The sequence below is a fragment of the Copadichromis virginalis genome, linkage group LG12 (genome assembly GCF_057382275.1).
Source record: "Copadichromis virginalis isolate Kocher_CV1m ecotype Utaka linkage group LG12, C_Virginalis_male_GT1.1, whole genome shotgun sequence".
Classification (NCBI taxonomy): domain Eukaryota; kingdom Metazoa; phylum Chordata; class Actinopteri; order Cichliformes; family Cichlidae; genus Copadichromis; species Copadichromis virginalis.
The window spans coordinates 30,546,382-30,565,393 of NC_140629.1; the positions used below are offsets into that span (position 1 = coordinate 30,546,382).

The following is a 19,012-nucleotide window of genomic DNA, read 5'->3' on the forward strand; positions in this document are numbered from 1 at the left end:
CTCGTCGACTGGTAGCTTTGGAGCTCTGGGTAGCTCCCCCAGCTGGGTCTAGACTGGGTCTAGGGAGTAAGTAGCTCTGGGAGCTCCCCTTATTATAAGGGTTCCGGTCGCGCGCGTCGAAGCTGTGAATGTGAATGTGTGTGTGTGTGTATTGTTTTAATTAATGGAGCAAGCTGAATTTTCACGGTCCAATAAGAGACTGAGCTGCTCCTACTGTGTTTTTCTTTTACTGCTATTCACTGACGTGCTGGTGAGTTGAGAGAACGGTCGAGTTCCGTCTCGTAAAGTTCACACCGCTTTTGGAAATAGTCCGAAAGTAGAAGGGCGTGTGAGCAACCACTCTCGTCTCTAATACCAGCGAAGGTGATAGCAGCTGTATTGTGTATATATTACTTAAACAAAAATAAGTAAATACATAAATAAGATGGGTAATCAAGCAAGTGAAATTAAAACTCACTCCTGCTGACGAGCAGTGGTGAGAAAAGAAAAGTCCAGACGCCGGACAAAACAATGTCTGTAAACTGAGAGATTTAAGAAAACAAAATATAAACAGTCAGAAGAACAGAACTCAACTGCCAGTTTAGTAAAACCAGAAGACGAGACACTGTGCAGTTCCCACAACCCTTTTAGAAAGCCATCACTCATTCCTGCAGCCGCATCTGCAGCACCACCCATATCAGGAAGTACTTAATAATCCCTTATTAAGTGAAAACTAGAGATCACGGTAGTCTGAAGTAGTTTAAAAGGGTTGAAAACAGACCCCACTGAGTAGATATAAATATAAAAAGTACGAAATAAAGATGAACAAAGGGAAAGTTACAGTAGAAATTATCTTTAGAGTATTTGAAATTAATAATAGCAAGGATAACAACCTGTAAAGTGATATTAACAATGAAACACAGTTGGCATGATGACCATGCCCAGCATGTATAAAATGAATATAAAGCAAATAATTCACACGAAAATATTTTACTAAAATACATAAGGTATATTAAGGCTGTGTCATTGTTCAGCCAAGGACAGTGTGTGAAAAGGTAACTGTCTCCACCTTGGGAAAAGGATGATTCTGCAGGTCATCTGAAGCCCTTGATGGATACAAAATGAAATATAAATAATATATTATAATAGAACTGCCTGGTCCGCCATGCAACAGAGAGAACAAATGTGACCGCAGATTGGATGAATTCAAAATTATCTGTTTGCTGAATAAGATGATCCTAACTAACAAATTGGCTCAGTAGTAGTATAATGGTACACACTGATAAAATATTATAATATGCTATTGCTGTTATATAAGACAAAGAGGATAATATGAACAATGACATAATATTAATATGAAGAGGCACCTTAATCGGTTATGATGTGAGGTGAATAATTGTTAAGCAGTAGTCTGCATCAAGCTTAAGGTTTGCTGAAACTCAGTGTAATGACATGTGAGATGAAGACAATACGGAGAATAACTAAACTAATGAAGTGCATAGAGGCACTTGACCAGCTTGAAACTTATCATCCTAGAATGACACATTGCTGAGATATAGAGCACACCTATAATAACAACCAATAAGCAAAACCCTGTAGACAACAGCTAAAACTACAGGATTGAGAAGCTGAATTAAATATGTAGACACTGCTAAGCTGATGAGCATGTTCCACATTTTCTTTTCTTTTTATTTATTTGTTTCTTTTAGAGCAGAAGCTGCTGTAACACACCCAAAGAAAGACTCTAGGTCTGACCAACCGTCTCAGTCGTGGGCAAAAAGATGTCAGTCAATAAAATTCTAAAAGATAATTTATTGACAAAAAATATATCAAGAGATAAAAGATAAAACAGTCCAGTGTCCCACTTAAGAATTGTATAAAAACACACAGTCCCAAGGCCAGAGCCAGCTATGCCACACAGCCAAGTTGCACTCCACATGTTGCCTTTAACAGGGTTAGAAGTTGTCCTTGGAGACCCACCACCCTGCAAGCATATAGTCAGTGGTCACTCAAGCCTCTGCAACTCTGCTGCCTTTAGGCTGTGGCATATAATAGGCCCTGGACTGCACAGAGAGACAAAACGACACACTTAATATAAAATTCATAGGGCAAAACCCGTCCATCCCAAACATATCTGATTTCATCACATTACATACCTGCACAGAGAGACAAAACAACACAGCAGTGGTTGTAGTGTGGGCTATAAGAAGACCGGTGTATCAGTGCAATCAAGTACACCTGCCTCTAATTAGTCCAACCCCATTCCAGCCATTGGCTCACCAAAAATGTGACACACACAAAACCACTCCCAACCCAGTGCAACTTCACACAATAATATGGAGCTGAATTAACACAGGCACATTAGTCTACCATGTTACAAGCTGCATGCTATTACAAGCCAACATATGCAGACTTCTGCCTTGTTCGGGTGGCAGCATTTTTCTTTTTTCTTTTGTGTCCTGACACGTTTATGTTTTTTGTTTTTGTTTGATTATTTTGTTGGTTTTGGAAACGAATTTAAACGAACTTGTGACCATACTTGAGAATCACAGTGACACATAGTGATTAGGCATATGATTGAAAAATGCCTAGGTTTAGAGCTGTGAGCTATGAGCTGTGAGCAATGCAAAGTTAAATATATATATTTGTATAAATGGGAAACAACCCTAACTTGAAAGTTTGAAATGTGTGAGATCCATGCATTGTTTGAAGAACTAGAAATTATCTAAAACTGCCTTAAGTGAAAATGTAGAGTTGCATCTATTCTCCCAAACAAAAAAAACAAAAAACAAAAAAAGGGAGAAGCATTCTGTAACTTAAAAATAAGGCTGACTGTTGACAACAGACTAAAACACTAATTCGCAGGTGGCTATCAGGAACAGAGAGGCGAGCAAAGTCACAAACACCAAGGCCGCAGACAGCCACGCAGAAACAGCAGATAACATAGAGACAACGCCTGCTAGAACCGTGGAGAGGAAGGTCACTTCACACGAGATTGTTGCGCATGTGAAATACACAAAGATAAACAAATAACCATTTATATAGACAGCCAGTATGTTTTCTCTGCTGTGCATCATTTTGCAAAAAATCTGGAAAACCAGAGGAATGATTACACCAATTGGCAAACCAGCATGCCAACCTCTTACAACGCCTACTGACTCTTTCATTACTACAGGCAACAATTTTGCTGACAGAGCAGCAAAATAGGCGGCACAACAGGCAAACATGACATTGATGGCAGTAAACACACATCAGATTCCACTGGATGTGTTGAAAAATGAACAAAAAGCAGCAAGCACAGCAGAGCAGGCAAAATGGCTAAAACACGGTGCAGTTCTGACAAACGACTTAATGATGTGTTATGGCAAGCCAGTGTTGCCAAAATTCCTCCACAAAATGGCGGCATTAGTGACTCATGGCTGTACGCATTTGTCAACGGGGGGACTGACCAGTATTGTCAACTCTCATTTCTACACTGTAAATTCTACACAATACTCTCATTTCTACACTGTAAATTCTACACTGTAAATTTTGAAACCTCAGCAAAACAATTTGTCAGAACATGCATGACGTGTCAAAAATATAATGCTCAGGGTAACCTGCGACCACAAAGAGGCCGTTTTCCAACTCCGCCTCATCCTTTTCACACAATTCATATGGATTTTATTGAACTAAGCGAATGTCAAGGGTCAAAATACGCCCTAGTGGTTATAGACGTGTTCTCAAAGTGGCCGGAAATCTATCCAGTGAAAAAGGCAGATGCAATTTCAGTAGCAAAGTGCCTGTGCAATCACTTCATACCCACATATGGCATCCCAGCTTTGATACGGTCAGACAACGGCACTCATTTTGTAAATGATGTCATCACTAAGGTCTCTGAAGCACTCGGTTTCAGCATAAAACACCACTGTGCTTATCACCCTCAGAGCGCAGGCCTTGTAGAGAGAACTAACGGCACTATAAAACAAAGGCTCAGGAAATGCATGGCAGAAACAGGAAGGCCGTGGCCTGAATGTTTGGGTTTAGTGAAAATGTGGATGCGCTTAACACAAGGCTCCCATAAACTAACTCCATTTGAAATCATTCATGGCAGGCCGTTTCCACTGCCTATTACCAGTCAACCAATAGACAAAGCAATCAGAGAAAACACATTAGCAGAATGGATGTCTAAGCTGTTAGAAAACAAAGAGATCATTGTACATAATCAACAACCTGATGATGTTTCTCCAGTGTCTTGCAGACTAAAGCCCGGTGACTGGGTTCTGATCAAGGTGCTCCAAAGGAAAAACTGGAGCACACCCAGGTGGGAGGGGCCATACCAAGTCCTCCTCACTACACCGACCGCTTGCAAAATTGCGGAACGACCATCCTGGGTCCATCAGAGTCACTGCAGGCGAGTCAGTGAAGCCATCTAAACACAGCTGACGGCAGGCTTGCCCGCTTGTTGTGATCTCGCCCGGTGGAGGGGTCAGCTTTCCTGGCCGGGGGGTCTACTCGCGACAGGAGGGTGTGTCCCGTCGTCATGAGGTGGTGGCTCTTATCAACTGCAGCGGCCCTGACCATGGCCGGGCTCCTCACCTTCGCTTCCGTGAGGGACAACAAGTCACGCTATGTGGAGAAAAGGCAGACACTGTATGACAAAGGAAAGTACACCAAGTTTCCCCATGGCTACGCCACTAACTTCTGGTGGCAGTTTATGAACACTACAGCTCACTTGAATAACAAAACTGACTGCTATGCATGTACCCATATGCCCCTATCCTCGCAGACGTCTGGCCTGTGGCCGTACAGCATACCTGAAGATCGCAGTTGGTGCCTGTTGGGCCTGGCAACACATCCAGGCTACGATACTCTTTGGTCCAAAGCCAACTACAGCATCCCAGCGAAAGCAACCTGGAGGTCATCATCACTCACAAATGTGAACTGTTCCGGACAGACATACCTACTGACCTGGCCCCAAGTCTCAGACCCGCTGCCTGATGTAATTCTACTGAACAAACTGAACGCATCACAACTGCCAGTATGTGTGATGAACAATGGCTCGCGGGCAGTGGGGGAGCTGCCTACTCACCTATGTAAGCACATATACACTTTCTGCCGACCAAGGAACGAGAGGAAGTGTATGGCCTGTTCAATCAACGCCACCTGTCCCAGTAACACGACGCTGATGGGCCTAAACTGTCGCTCCGACTACAGCTACCGAATGCCACTACAAACAAAGACTCAGTACCAGACAGGATGTGCACGGACGGCACCCAGCAGCAGAGGAACCAGAGTTTTGGCTGACTGGTACTTCCTATGTGGCAACAAGGCTTATCTGTCACTCCCTGAAGGTTGGGGAGGTCTGTGCGCCCTGGTGGAATTATCAGATCACGTTTTCTTCATGCAAAGTGTTGCACATCACCCAAGCAGCCGGCAGAGACGTGAAGTGGACATCGCCTCCCCCAATTCTTTCGGCATTACCGTGGACACTGGAGTGCCGGGAGAGTTTCGCATCTGGGGAGGAGGAGTGAAATTCTTACAGAGCTTGATCCCCGGCATTGGAGTTGCCGAGGTGCGGGATCACGTGGAGATCAACCGATATGCTCTGCTACGACACATCAACTTGACTAAGACCCTGGGAACTGCCTTAGCAGGAGAACAGCAGGCCATCAGAACGATGGTGCTGCAGAACAGACTGACACTAGACCTGCTAACAGCATCACAAGGAGGAGTTTGCAAGCTGATCGGGGAAACATGTTGCACTTTTATCCCTGATGGATACGAAACTGGAGGAGACATTTATGAAGCTTTGCAGAATTTGACCGCTCTGCAAAAATATGTCACTGAACACACACCTGGAGCAGCTACAGCACAAGGCTGGCTTGACTGGCTGTTCAGCGGTTCATGGCTGGCTGCTGTAGCAAAGCCATTTTTTCTTCTAGGTCTCATCATGATAGCACTGCTCATATTAGTGTTGTGTGTGTTGCCATGCCTAAGAGTAATGATTTCAAAGATGATAACAACTACAATGACTGCTTATATTGCCGTGCCTGAAGAAGAACAACATCCCGTTGCAATTCTGTTAGAGGAGAACTTGTACTAGCTGCTAATAAATGACGTGGTGATTAAAAATGACTTGTCAAGTGATCATGCACTGATTAAAACATTAGTAGGTTATGCAAGTTTTCATGCTTTTATTTATTTATTTTTTTTTTTGAAGTCTTCAGTTTTAAACATAAAGTTTTCATTTTAAATATGAAGTTTTCATTATTTTACATATAAAGTTTTCAATTTAAGGTTTGCATCATTTTAAATATAAGGTTTTCATCCTTGTATTTTTTGAAGTTTTCATTTTACATATTAGGTTTTCATCATTTTTAAATACAAAGTTTTCATTTTAGTTTTCATCCTTTTATTTTTTGTAGTTTTAGTTTTATTATTTTTTCTTGTTTATTCCACTTGTTATTTCATTTACTATGATTTTCATTTACTATGTTTTTCTTTTTATTATTTTCTTTTGTTTTATTCTTTAGACCAAATGACTGCCATTTCTGCTATGATGACGTTTTGAAGATTTTGGAAATTAAAAATTGCCTAACATACTTAATAAATAATTTTCATAGACAATTGTTGTATACATTTAAAATAAGTTAAACAGGGGGGAATGTTACAGGAAAAATGATTCTATGTTTCTTTACCTTCTTTTAAATGTACAAAGATGCCTTTTGTCTGCCCTTTGCCTATGGTTAGATTAGTTTAGAATGATCTTTTTAGACTTTCCCAGCAAAGACATCTTGTTTCTGGGACATATTGTTTTAGATTGTTTTATCTCTCACAGCCTTCTCCCAGCTCTCTGCTGACGAGACTAGCGCCACATATGGAGTTGTTTATTTTATTTGTTTTGTATTTTCTTATCCTGTTCTCACTGTCTTTCCTATAAAAATTACCAAGCCACTGTGCATGGTGTGAGTTGTTCTTAGCAGCTCACCCGTGTACACGTTTGATAAAGAAAGTAACTTTGTCTCATTGTGTCTTTATTTCTCCTGGGTCTTTTACAGAGTTTTCCCCCAACAGGGTGTAAGCTGAATACATTAGCTTTTGTTTTGTCATTAAGTCCATTAAAATTATTGGTCTTTTATTATTAGTAGAATGACATACCAGGTAGCCAAATACAGGAACCCGGGGGGATCTATTTGAACTAAAATAGGATTTACAATTATTATTCTGGAAAATGCTCATGATAGTAGAACTATATATAGTCCATTACCACAACTGATTTAGAATTCAGGCCCCTCTTCTATGGAACCACCTTCCAGTTTGGATTCAGGAGACAGACACTCTAGAGACTCTACTTTTAAGATTAGGCTTAAAACGTTCCTTTTTGCTAAAGCATATAGTTAGAGCTGGATCAGGTGACCCTGAATCCTCCCTTAGTTATGCTGCAATAGGTGTAGATTGGTGGGGGATTTCCACGCTGCATCAAGTAGTTCCTTTTCAGTCACCTTTCTCACTCAACATTAATAGACCCCTCTGCATTAAGTCACACTTGTTGTTAATTTCTGGCTCTTGTCCACAGCATGTCGCAGCAGATGGCCCCTCCTCGCTGAGCCTGGTTCTGCTGGAGGTTTCTTCCTGTTGAAAGGGAGTTTTTCCTTCCCACTGTCGCCAAAGTGCTTGCTCATAGGGGGTCATTTGATTGTTGGGTTTTTCTCTGTATCTATTATTGTAGGGTCTACCTTACCTTACAATGCACCTTGAGGCAAGAAATTTGATATGTTAGTTTTATTCATATCTACCAGGAATATACTATGTAACCTGGAAAGTTTTTTTTTTTTCAGATTACACTTCAGATGAAGCCATCTTTGTGAGCTACGCTCTACTAGCCCAAAACTTACCTCCATTCACACAATCTGAAAACAGTCTTGCTGCCTCTGGTGGTTCAGATCCAGCAATTATTATTATTATTATTTTGAAGAAGGCAAAGTCTTTCTCAAAAGGTGCTTTTTGTTTTTTAATTGCCCTTTTAGCTTGCTTGGCACAGTACTGGCATTACTTAACTCCCTCCAACAAGGGATTAATCAAGCCAGCTCCTGAGGTCATCTGATATTCCCAAACCAGCTGAAACTATAGGACATTGATATTTGGCAGGAGTTTCTCACAACAGCTTTTATTTCTTTAGGTGTTTTTTCGTGTAGTTTTTTTGCAAACACAAGAACGTGATCAGTTTATCTCGTCAAAGGCCAGACAGTGAATATGATGTGTAGAGATTTCATACCTCAGGTGAATCAAGTCCCACACCTCCACCCCACCCACCCACCAATCTGAGCTATGGTCTGATTCATGATCTGAGTGGCCTCATCCCTCAGGTCACTCACACACAGACTCCATACACCAACCAACTCCTTCCCCTTGTTTTGTACATATTCCTCTTGTTGGTTATTTATTCCCCTTGTCTTACTATTTTGATTTCCTGCACAGTTGATACAGACCAAAGTTTTATTCTATTCTACTTGCAGTAAAAACATTTGACACACATTTTTTGTAAATAATGCTCAAAATTCAAACATTTTAAAGCAATTAAGTTTTACAGAACATGGTTACTATTGTTCTGCAGTGAAAATCTGATGGTATTTATGTACTGTTTCAAAGTTATACTGGCTCAAAAATTGCTAATCATTCAAGACTTCCCAAAATATTTTGCTCTCTGTAAATACATGTATATCAAAAAGAGTGACGGGTTAGATTTTAACACTATCACAAGATGTAACAACATTGAATTTTGGAATATTAGGCATAATAATTTCAAGTAGGTGTAAAAATGATGACTGTACTTCATTTGTCAATAAAACTTGGGTTATTAATGTGCTGTTACAATATATTATACACGTACTTTTAGAGTATCAAATAAAACACTTGAAAATTCTCAAATTTGATAATTAAACAACAGCTACAGATTTGTTAACTGTATTCAACTTTTAATACTGTGTATCAGTGCAATTCTTACTAGCGCACATTTCTCCACAACTTATTTTACTTTGTGATTATTTATTTGAAAGCATCGTAGAGAACAACTCTCCCACACAATCACAGTATTGTTAAAATATAATGACAGTGTTATTAACTCAGAAAGTGTTAAATCAAACTCAAAGTTAAATGGTTCATTTGAGGTATAAGAACAAGTATCTAAAACGTAAATGTATGGATCATTCAGTATGTATTACAGATTTTTGAATGTTTTTCTAATGATGTGCAAGTACCCAGAAGTTTTCTGAACTCTTCGTTGATGTATCCGTAGATTGGATGGTAGAGGCGTCTGTTTGACACCATGAGGTCAACGGGGATATCAGTGTGGCTCGCTCTGGGAAGCAGATTCAATGACAACTTAACAGAGCGCGAAGTGAGAAGCTCAGAGAATCTCATGGTAGATTCAGCAGGAACGACAATGTCATTGGTCCCATGGAGCAAGGCGAATGGAGGCAATCTGTCAGAATAAAAAGGACTGTAGTAAATAAATGTCTGTAGTGTGTTTGCATTTCAAATAAATAACTGATGCACTAGATTTTAGAATTATAATTGGTTTTAAACCCATTTTTTATCCTTTTCTCTTCACCTGCTGACTTTGTCCTGGCTGAGCTTCTTCAGTAAGTGTGTTGGTGAGTAGAATGGAAGGTTTTCCACACCAGTCATTGCTCTGTGCATGTCAGAGAGGTATTCGATTCCTCGTTTCTGTTCATGTTCATAATGTTCCACAGTGTTGTAGACGCCACTCAGACCTGTCCAGAATATAAAACAGTTAACCTAACTTATAAAGTATAAATAAAGGAAGAGGAACCACAGATTAGCTAAAAATGCTCAAAATGTGTTTTACAATCTCCATCAATAATTTAGCTATGTATGTGGCAAATATTACATCATGAAAGTTTAGTATAAAATTAAAAAACATTTCTTTAGATGATGAACTTCATTTCTTACCAATAATTCCTCTTATTAACAGGAAGACTTCCTGCTGCTTGTCTGGCTCTATGGAAAGCTCCTCTCTTGTATCAACAAGAAACAGTGTGGTGAGTGTACACAAATGTGCACCTGCTGAATGCCCAATTAATACAATGTTATCCTATAAAAAACAGAACAGCATGCTGTATGTGATTAGATATATGTATTTTTTAACGTTTATAACAAACAATTTGTGAATGAGTATAAAAGCATTCATATATGCACTTAGTCCCAGGACATCCTAGGTCGCGCTGCGATTTATTTTGTAATCGTATCATCAGATCTGTGGCAGCATGCCGTATAGGTGAGGGGGGAAACTGAGCTATTAGCTGATCACCTGGTGATGACTAGGATCAGGTGATGCAGGAGCATGCTGCACACGCTTTGTGTAGTGAAGGTACGTTGGGGGCAACTTCAGAACTTCGACAACATTCTGAGAGATGCTAAGGACACTGAGTCCAAGTGAACCACGCTCTGCAAAACCATTGCTGAAGCTGCTGTAAAGGGTTTCAGCTGTAAGGTGGCTGATACCTGTCACAGGAATAACCCTTAATCCAGTCAAGCTGAAGAAGCAGTCCGAAGCTTGGTTGACTTGTGGGACCTCCTCAATCCCACTGACTGCTTCGGTGCTGAAAGCAGAGTTTGGGAATGAAGAGGAGGACTCAGACATTAATGAGGGCAAGGTCACTGATGTAGTTAAAAAAAACTCATTGGTGGTAGAGATTCACCCACGATTCCCTAAGGCTTTGCAGGTTATGCAATTGTCTTGCTGGATCACACCCGTCAGGCTTCTTGGAAGGACTGTCCCAGGGTATTAGAGAGGAGAGCCAGTTAGGTGGACCTTGGTTACAGGAACAATGTGGTTTTGATCCTGATTGTGAAGACTAGAAGAGCTCTTTATTCTCTTGAGGACTGAAAGTAATGTGGGAGTTTGCCCAACTAGCCTAGAAGTGTTTTATGAACTTTGAGATTTCACCATGTTCAACCACATTCCTCATGGTGTCTTTCTTGGGTTTGTTTTGGGAGTATGGTGTATCTGGCCCAGGTTATCCAAACCCTTTACAACCATATCGAGAGTTTGGTTTGGTTTGCTGGCAATAAATCATTACCAGTAGGTATTGGACACAGCCAAGGGGTGGACGGTGTCAGATTAATTTGGTTCTGTTAACTTTATCAAACCACAGTCTCCAGCTTGTACTGGGGCCGTTTGCATGGAGAGAAAGGTCTGAGTGTCCCTCCTGAGATTTTGCTGAATCCTCCTTACACGGCTCAGTTTCTAGGGTCGGGAAATCATTCAAACTACTTCTGTATGATGATGTGGTTTTTAATCAACATGTGGAAACGACACCAAAAAGAAGATTTTTACTGCTCAGAGGGTTAAACAAGACCTAAAAATCTGTTTCCAGTTTATGTTGAATAAATAATGATAAATAAGTTACATTACTTCACTTCAACCACCAGTCACAATCCAAAACAGTGTCAAAAATTAAAAAATAGGAAAAGACATGATGCAGAAGCTGTCAGAATTATTCTACAAAATAAATAAAACATTTACTTAATCTGTAAAAACGCATGTATATGAATATGTAACATTTGTAAAAGTCAGTATTTTGGGTCATGGTAGCTATTGTTATTGATTAATTATATTTCAGGAGGTTTGTTTGATTGTACAGATATAGGCAGCTTATTATTCATGTTCCAAAGAATACTTAAATAATACTAAGCTGTCTTACTTTGTCAAAGTTGAATTTCTCTCCATTCTCGTGGACCCAAATCAAGCAGTCAGCGATATCTTGGACCATCCCTAAAACATTCCCCTGTTGATGAGAGTCAGCCAAGAGTAGTTTAGAAGTTTAATATTTGAATAACCCCCCCCCCCCGCTTTTACTGTGTTGTTCAGAAGCTCTCACCTTTGGATATGTGCAGTAATCAGGACAAATTACAGTTGCTTTCAGTTCTTCAGCCATCTGCCTGCTCAGTAAACAGTAAGTGGACCTTTCTCCTGAACTCCAAGCACCTCCATAGATAAATATTACAACTGGTGATGGCATATCTTCTAACTTGTCTACATTTGGAGGGTGGTACAAGTCCAGCTTGTTGCCTCTGCGACCAAATGTGATGCCCTATTAAGTGTCCACACAAACAAACTGATTACTGACAAATTTTTCAACAAAATAGGTAGATTTTCTCAGCAAGTTATCCTTAAAATACCTTTTCGTAATACTTAAGGTTCCTCTCATCGTTATACCATGACTTCAGTTGAAAGTAAAGTCTGGCATACCGCAGGTATTTGAGAAGATCCAGCGTAACAAAGCTGAGACGATATATTCGCCTGATTAAGAACACAAACACATAAACAAACCTTAAAAACAGACTCTGCTCAATGAGTGGAACAAAAATGCAAAATAAAAACAGAGAACACATCTAAAGTATTTTAAAAGTTACCTTGGATTAAGAGCTTCTATGTACTTCTTATACCCAGGCTTGTCAGGCCAACCATAAATCCACTGGGAGGCTAAACAGATTGTGTACGACAGGCCCACCAACATGACACCCACAGTCACAGACAGTGACATGTAGTATTTTAGATCAGACCTTCAACATGAACATATATCAGGTTAGAATTCATTAAAAGTAATGTCAGATAGTGTTCTTCAAGAGGATATACTGGACAGACTCTTACATTATTTTAGTCTCAGTCTGTCTGTCTTACCTGCAAGCATAGAAAGATTATAAGTAACATAATATAAGCAACAGGAAACAGCATAAATTGTTTTCAGTTACACAACAGGACAAAGATATGATTATGTCGTTTTCAGAAGCATTTCATATAAAGGCTCATTTTGTAAAGCCCTTTCAGTTGTAACCACTGGCCTAATTTAATTAATGCTTAATACTGTTTTAGAACTTGTATAAGTGAGTAATAATTGACAATGTTAAGTCGGAAGGCTGCCTTCATCCTGCTCCAGCTTTAGAGAAAAAACATGGTGCAGAACATCTGGATAAAACAAGTTTCTCGCTAACATTGCACTTACACCCATCACCCACAAAATCAAAGTCATCTGTGTGTCTCAGAACAAGGTTTAAGTGAGTGATACGTGCCAAAATAACGTCCACATGAGTGCCAGGACCCATATTTTGACAGCAGAAAATCACGTGGTAATGAGACGATTAATGTTCCTCACCTATGTAATAAACTACATTAGAATTTATAAATGCCTTATTGAAAGTCAGTTAGAAACTACGACATTTCTGGACAAGACTGGCCATTTAGAACGATAGCTTATGACTTATACATAGAACATTAGCACATGGTCGTGACTCGTGTAGGTCACTAATAAATACATTAAAAAAAACTTCGACGTCATGCCTGAGTATCAAGAATTTCTACCAAAGCGCCCTCTAATGGCATGTTTATGCAATAGCGCCACCATTCAGAAAGGCGTGTTTAAAATCTTTTTTTAGCCATTTAATAAGTCAGTATATCAAATATATTGAGTGTCACCCACACTGGAACATTAAAATCATATGACCATGTATAAACATTAGATCATAGGTTGAAATGCATTGAGAAATACTTCATTTATCAAATGATTTTTACATATAAACGGCTTAAAAGATTTATTAGACCACCACCCAATCCAAAATTAACAGTGTTGGTAATTATGTTTCTGTAATGGTTTATCCACCAGCATGTGCAAGCTATTTAAGTAAAATTATACTTTAATGTTAAAATGTAATTATCAATGTTATCGATGAATTTACAAATTTGCTGTTTACTATTAAATAATATTATTTGTTTTTATTATGATTCCAAATTATAGTTATTTACTTACATACCTGAACAGAAGATAAGTGTATTATTATTATTTTTATATAAGTAAAAATATCAGCACTTTGGTTGACCAGATCCCGCCAAACTGGTTGTTGGGCAGACATGGGGTTTGTTGTGTGGGACAAAGTGGGACATGTCAGCTTTGTAGCTTGAAATGTTCATATCTAAATTTAAAATGATAATAATAAAAAACAAACAAATGGAAAAAACAATTTTACAACACTGGCATTTATCATGTATATGCTAAATATATTATAGTTTCAACTCTCTTGATAAAAGATGAAGATAAAAGGATGCTTAATGTCGTATTCTTTTCAATTTCACCATCGTTGCAGCTGCTAATTGTTTTTTGGTTTTCAGTTCATATGTACTGGTGGATTGGCATACCTGTTTTCCTGATTGTCAGATACCTGTTGTATCTGACAATTTTAACTTTTTTGTTACCACCATATTTCCCTCTCTGTGCAAAATTAAAAAATAACTAGCAAAAAAAGAGAAAACCTCTGTTTCTTAGAATATACTGGCTGCTTCAATTTCTATGTGGTTGTTTCCACTGTATTCAAGACAATGTCTTCTTGGTTCTGACTAGAATTACAATAAATACAAAAAAGCCTTTCCTTCTGAGTAAAAAATAGACTTTACAAAGTGCTTGTCCTGCAGATACAGTCAAAATGTGTGACACTGTCTTTAGATGTGAGACGGGCAGGAGGACAAGGAATAAAAAAATGTTGTGCAGACATCTAATCACCCTAGACAGCTAAGCAAAATTGTGCCCCCTTTTTCTTTCTTTCTTAGAGAGCTTTGACGTAAAGTTAGCAGTACCACTTACTCAACTTGAATCGTGAAGATAATGAAGACAACGGTGTGTCTGTGAAGGTTCTCAGTCATCCAGGTCATCGTAGTCAAAGGAGCTTGCAAAGAAAAGCGTCTGGACTTCTTTAAGTTGCTAGAAGACAACAGTTCTGACAACGGTTTCCTACCGTTTGACTCTTTGTAGCAATAGTATGTTGGTCGCTAATAAGCTAGCATATATCTTTATTTAAAAAAGAATAATAATAATAAACGACTATCAAAACAAACATACCAAATAAAAGGGTACTTTCTGTAAAAGGCCGGGCTGTATGTACATCATGTAACTGCAGTGTAGCCGCTTATGAAGCGAGCTTCCAAAGGACCGGTGTTCTGCCCTCTTGTCCTGGGGCTTGTCCTGACAACCAAACACACAAAGATAAATACGGCGAAGTGGAAATAGTCTGCTATTAACTTCCGGTTTTGCGATGATAACCAAAGAGCGTCCGTTGATGTTTGAAAGTACCATTTTATAGTTAATTTGTGACATTGATAACGTTATATGTCAGCAAAATAGAGATAGCAGGTCATTTGTTACTCTAACGTTTTAATTATTTATTTATTTTCTTACACGTGAAGCTTCTTGCATGCATACATTTTTTGACGTACCGATGGCGGACATGGAGGATTTCTATCTCTTCATTGTCAACATCTCTGCAGTGATACTCCGGAAACACATGCTAAAATAGTTTGGTGATAAAATACAATACAATACAATAAAATGTATTTTCTCGAAGCTTTCAACCGTGATTCAGCGGAAGGGCTTTGTTGATCTTTCATAGATTTATTTTATTTTATCTTTTCATAATCCATTTGTTGAGAAGGTCGCTGAGCTGTGATCGAGCGGTGCTACTGTGATTGATTAATGTCAGACCAATACAGTATGTCAACAGTATGCTACCTAAAGGGAAAACGGCGAGGGCGTTTACGCATGCGTGTGGCAGAGTAACGGGATTTTATTAGACTCATGATCTGACGGTAAATACGGATTTTATTCTACAGATGGTTCCGGTCAGCTGTTTCACCAGATTTCAGGGTTATATGCTGAAATAGTTTGTATTAATGTAACTCGTGGATACCCCCCCCCGCGCGCGCTTCAACCCATAACACCACACACACTAATTATATTGTTTTTTCTCTCCATTTCAGATACGGGATACGGTGACAGTGATAAAATCTGCCCATATCATTTTAGTGCATTACTTACTCCCCTTAGGCGGTTTTTTGAACTGATAATTTGCGACGATTTTGATAGGATGATTATGGGGCGCCTGGCATTAAAATCTTGACTTGGAGACTTTTTCACAATGAAAATGAAGCTTGCAAAGGTATTTCTTTGCTCAAAACTGATATGCCCCTGGTTCCAGTTCCAGTTTGTGTGTTATGGCCAAAATACCAAATCCCACAGCAATCCCACAGCTCTCAGATTACTAAAGAACGTCCATTATAAACATTTTTTTAAAAGTGTTTTATAACTTCAGTATTTATTGGACGCTATCAAACTCGATGCAGTGCTTTTGACTATACATTATTCCGGAGCCATCACTTCATAATCACATTGCTCTCATTACAACAATTAGAGACCAGTCCATGAGTAACTTTATAGTGTATAAAATAGTAGCACTGGCAGTGTATGGCCACCAGGGGGAGGAAGAATTCTGTCACTTCCATCCTGAACTGTTTCATTGATTTTTAACATATTGCTGCTAATTATCGCCCAGACATTATCAAATCTGTTCAAGGACTCTAAAGCTATGAGACAGCAGTGAGTTAAGATGCAAAGATAAAATGCTTTTAGGATCAATATTAGTGGTTTGAACTTTTAAGTACTTCACAAATCTCGGATAGTGATATAATTTATCTGTTCTTGCAGCATTCAATGTATAAAATCAATGAAACCAACTGAAGCCCCAAATGCATTTAAATGATCATGCTATGCTTTGTCAGAAATGCTCTGCGCTAATGTAATATGTCTGTAGTAAATGGTTTGAAAACATGCAGTCCAGCAGTATAATTATCCCTACAAATGCAACCAATTGTTACACCTCTGTGTTGTATTAATGTCCATCTAGCATATCTAAACCAACATAAATTCTATAAATTCAGGGGTTTTGCTGGCCCTGACCATGGAAAACCTTGGCTTCAGCACTGCCAATTCGTGGAAAGCAGAGCTACATACGAGTACTGTCCAGCCTGAGGGTTATTGTTATAGTTGGCCACACAGAGCGGAGTCTCAAGCCTTGAGTTGACGTGTGGTTCTTCCTCCGTCTGCCACGATGTGGGGAGTCCCAGGTGCTTTTTGTAAAGCCGCAGTGGAAATGAAGCCACTTAGTGAATGTGAGCCATTCAGCTGCACTGAGAGCACAGTCAGCCCATTTTGAATGCTGTGGTAACTATTCACAACATTTTCCTTTTACTGGTTAACAATTGCATTATCCTCAAGAAAGTAATTATTTCATGCAGAGCGATATTAAGATAATAACACCTGACATTCATTCCTGATTCTGTGGGGGAAAGCTGGATTTGATATATTTTAATTTTTGTAAATTTTTGCTGACCTGAATTCAAGGGGAATGTAAAAATGGTGAAACCAGTTGCAAAATGCCAGAGTCATCACTTTTTTTTTTCAGATCAAACCAGCTCTGTGATTTCTATGATGGCGCGGGGAGGCACAATGCACCATCTCACTGCATTCCTTCCACAAGAAATTAATACCTCACACCTGTCATGCCACAGAATTACAATTCAGTGCAAAATGCTGAATCTCTACCATCCGCATGGAAACTGCTCTGTAGCAGGAATGTGTAGTCTGCCTCTTTTCCTTTAAATTATATCAGTGCTTTTATTTTCATAAATATTTCTATTGCTGTTTTTGAAATACATAATTGGCGCATTTTTGTTTATCTGTAAATGAAATCTCCAAAGGGAATGAGGAGACAGCTGCTTCGTGACCATGCTGGAGAAGAAGACCTGCTGTTTCCAGGTAACTCAGGTACAGCAACGAGACAGGATGCCAAAATAAAAAATGTGATCATCAGATATTTCCACTGCAACTGTCACTGTCTCAGGCACTATTTCACTGCAGGGCAACCTGCACGTGGCGAATAAAGCCTTGATTAATTAATTGATTGATTGATTGATTGATTGATCTGTCAGCAGCCCGAGGATTTATGACGTTATGCTTTTGAGTGCCTGTCCAGAGTGTCGCAAAAGCATCGCAAAAATCTCAAGCAGTTTTTAAACGTGTTGTAAAAGCAGGATAGATAAATCTCTAACATTTCAGATGTATAGAGAAAATAATAACCCCATGCATTTTAAAAGACGTGATCAGCTCATTACTGTGACAAGTGCTACCGGTGCTGAGTCATAGTCAGAAGGGTTTGTCCACATTATAACTGGAAAGGCTTGTAGTACTGGATGTACCTTTGAAATCCCATCTGTCCTTTTCACACATGTTCTCACAGTCTATTCACTTCAAATCTAAAAATACATCCAATCACTCTTCTGTATTTGTAGCACATACATTGCTAACACTGATGTTCATTACTGATGACTGACTTTGTGTTTCGATGGAAGGCTACAGCTAATTACTTTTTCTCACAGTGTCACAGCAGTGAAGTTCAGTTTACCGGTTACATTTGAACTAATTTCATATTTTCATGGCAAAACCAGTATTGTGTTTGTCATTGTTGGTGTTCCTCAATAAACAGAAGTTTCTTTGTGTATATGATTGTTTGCACAGGGAGTGTTGGGAGGATTTTCAAAAGATGAGTCACGTGTAAACTAAGTGTCTGAAACATGTAAACTAAACAGGCCATTTTCAAATTTCTTAGCTTATGTCTAAAATATGAAAATAAGAACATTCAATGTGTGCAAATCACCTTAGGGTGAGTTCTAATAATGAAAACAGGACGTTGTTTGTGAAATTCAGTAAAAAAAAAAAAAAAAAAAAAGGAGACTAGGGATAACATTTAGTTTTCCTCATTAAATGTTTGTATGTGCGTGTCTCTCTGTGTATATCTTTAGCTGAACTTGTGTTTACTGCTGTAAATTTGGATAAACCAGTATGTTTATATCCCGCCAGTGAACCCTTGCTCTGACCCAGTCCCTTGAGCTCCTAACCGATGTGCGGCACTGAGCCGGGACCCAAACGTGCCACTTCTGTGTTTCTCTCGCTTGCTTATCCTTCCGAAACGTGCTCTCAGTGGGCTCAGGACCTCCAGACTCAGAGCCATCTTTTCACTGGGATTTCACAAACATGCCAGGGCCCCAAAAGAACATCCCTTTCACAGTGGGAACCATGGAAACTGGCACTGACCATAAGGTCCAGTTTCTAGGTATCCCAGAACCTGGAAATACACCCGGAATCCCACA

The 19,012-nt window shown here is 39.2% G+C and overlaps 2 protein-coding genes across 4 annotated transcripts; one reads left to right on the forward strand and one right to left on the reverse strand.

The window, feature by feature from the left end:
* Window positions 1-716: 716 nt before the first annotated feature.
* Window positions 717-6,171, forward strand: LOC146697317 (uncharacterized). The gene has a single exon (XM_085476006.1). The coding sequence runs from the start codon at window positions 4,502-4,504 to the stop codon at window positions 6,062-6,064; it is 1,563 nt and encodes a 520-aa protein (XP_085332132.1). The 5' UTR covers window positions 717-4,501; the 3' UTR covers window positions 6,065-6,171.
* Window positions 6,172-8,274: 2,103 nt separating this feature from the next.
* LOC146697318 (uncharacterized) lies at window positions 8,275-15,028 on the reverse strand. Of its 3 annotated transcripts, none has more exons than XM_085476008.1 (9): window positions 14,624-15,028; window positions 12,638-12,667; window positions 12,400-12,549; window positions 12,166-12,286; window positions 11,865-12,077; window positions 11,688-11,771; window positions 9,934-10,075; window positions 9,572-9,734; window positions 8,275-9,442 (listed from the first exon to the last, which is right to left on the reverse strand). In XM_085476008.1, coding segments are annotated over exons 2-9 (1,149 nt in total). In that variant the 5' UTR covers window positions 12,640-12,667; window positions 14,624-15,028; the 3' UTR covers window positions 8,275-9,168. The 3 variants fall into 3 exon arrangements, with proteins under 3 accessions (XP_085332134.1, XP_085332133.1, XP_085332135.1); XM_085476007.1 differs by having other exon boundaries at window positions 14,619-15,028; XM_085476009.1 differs by lacking the exon at window positions 14,624-15,028 and having other exon boundaries at window positions 12,638-14,591.
* Between the last annotated feature and the right edge of the window lie 3,984 nt (window positions 15,029-19,012).

Bases quoted from the DNA above. Each gene is read 5' to 3' on its own strand.
- LOC146697317 (XM_085476006.1), top strand. From the start codon at position 4,502: ATGAGGTGGTGGCTCTTATCAACTGCAGCGGCCCTGACCATGGCCGGG.
- LOC146697318 (XM_085476008.1), bottom strand. The intron at 12,078-12,165 runs GTATTTTAAGGA...GACACTTAATAG, and splicing joins ACCTTAAGTATTACGAAAAG to GGCATCACATTTGGTCGCAG. The intron at 9,735-9,933 runs GTAAGAAATGAA...TATTCTGGACAG, and splicing joins GTTAATAAGAGGAATTATTG to GTCTGAGTGGCGTCTACAAC.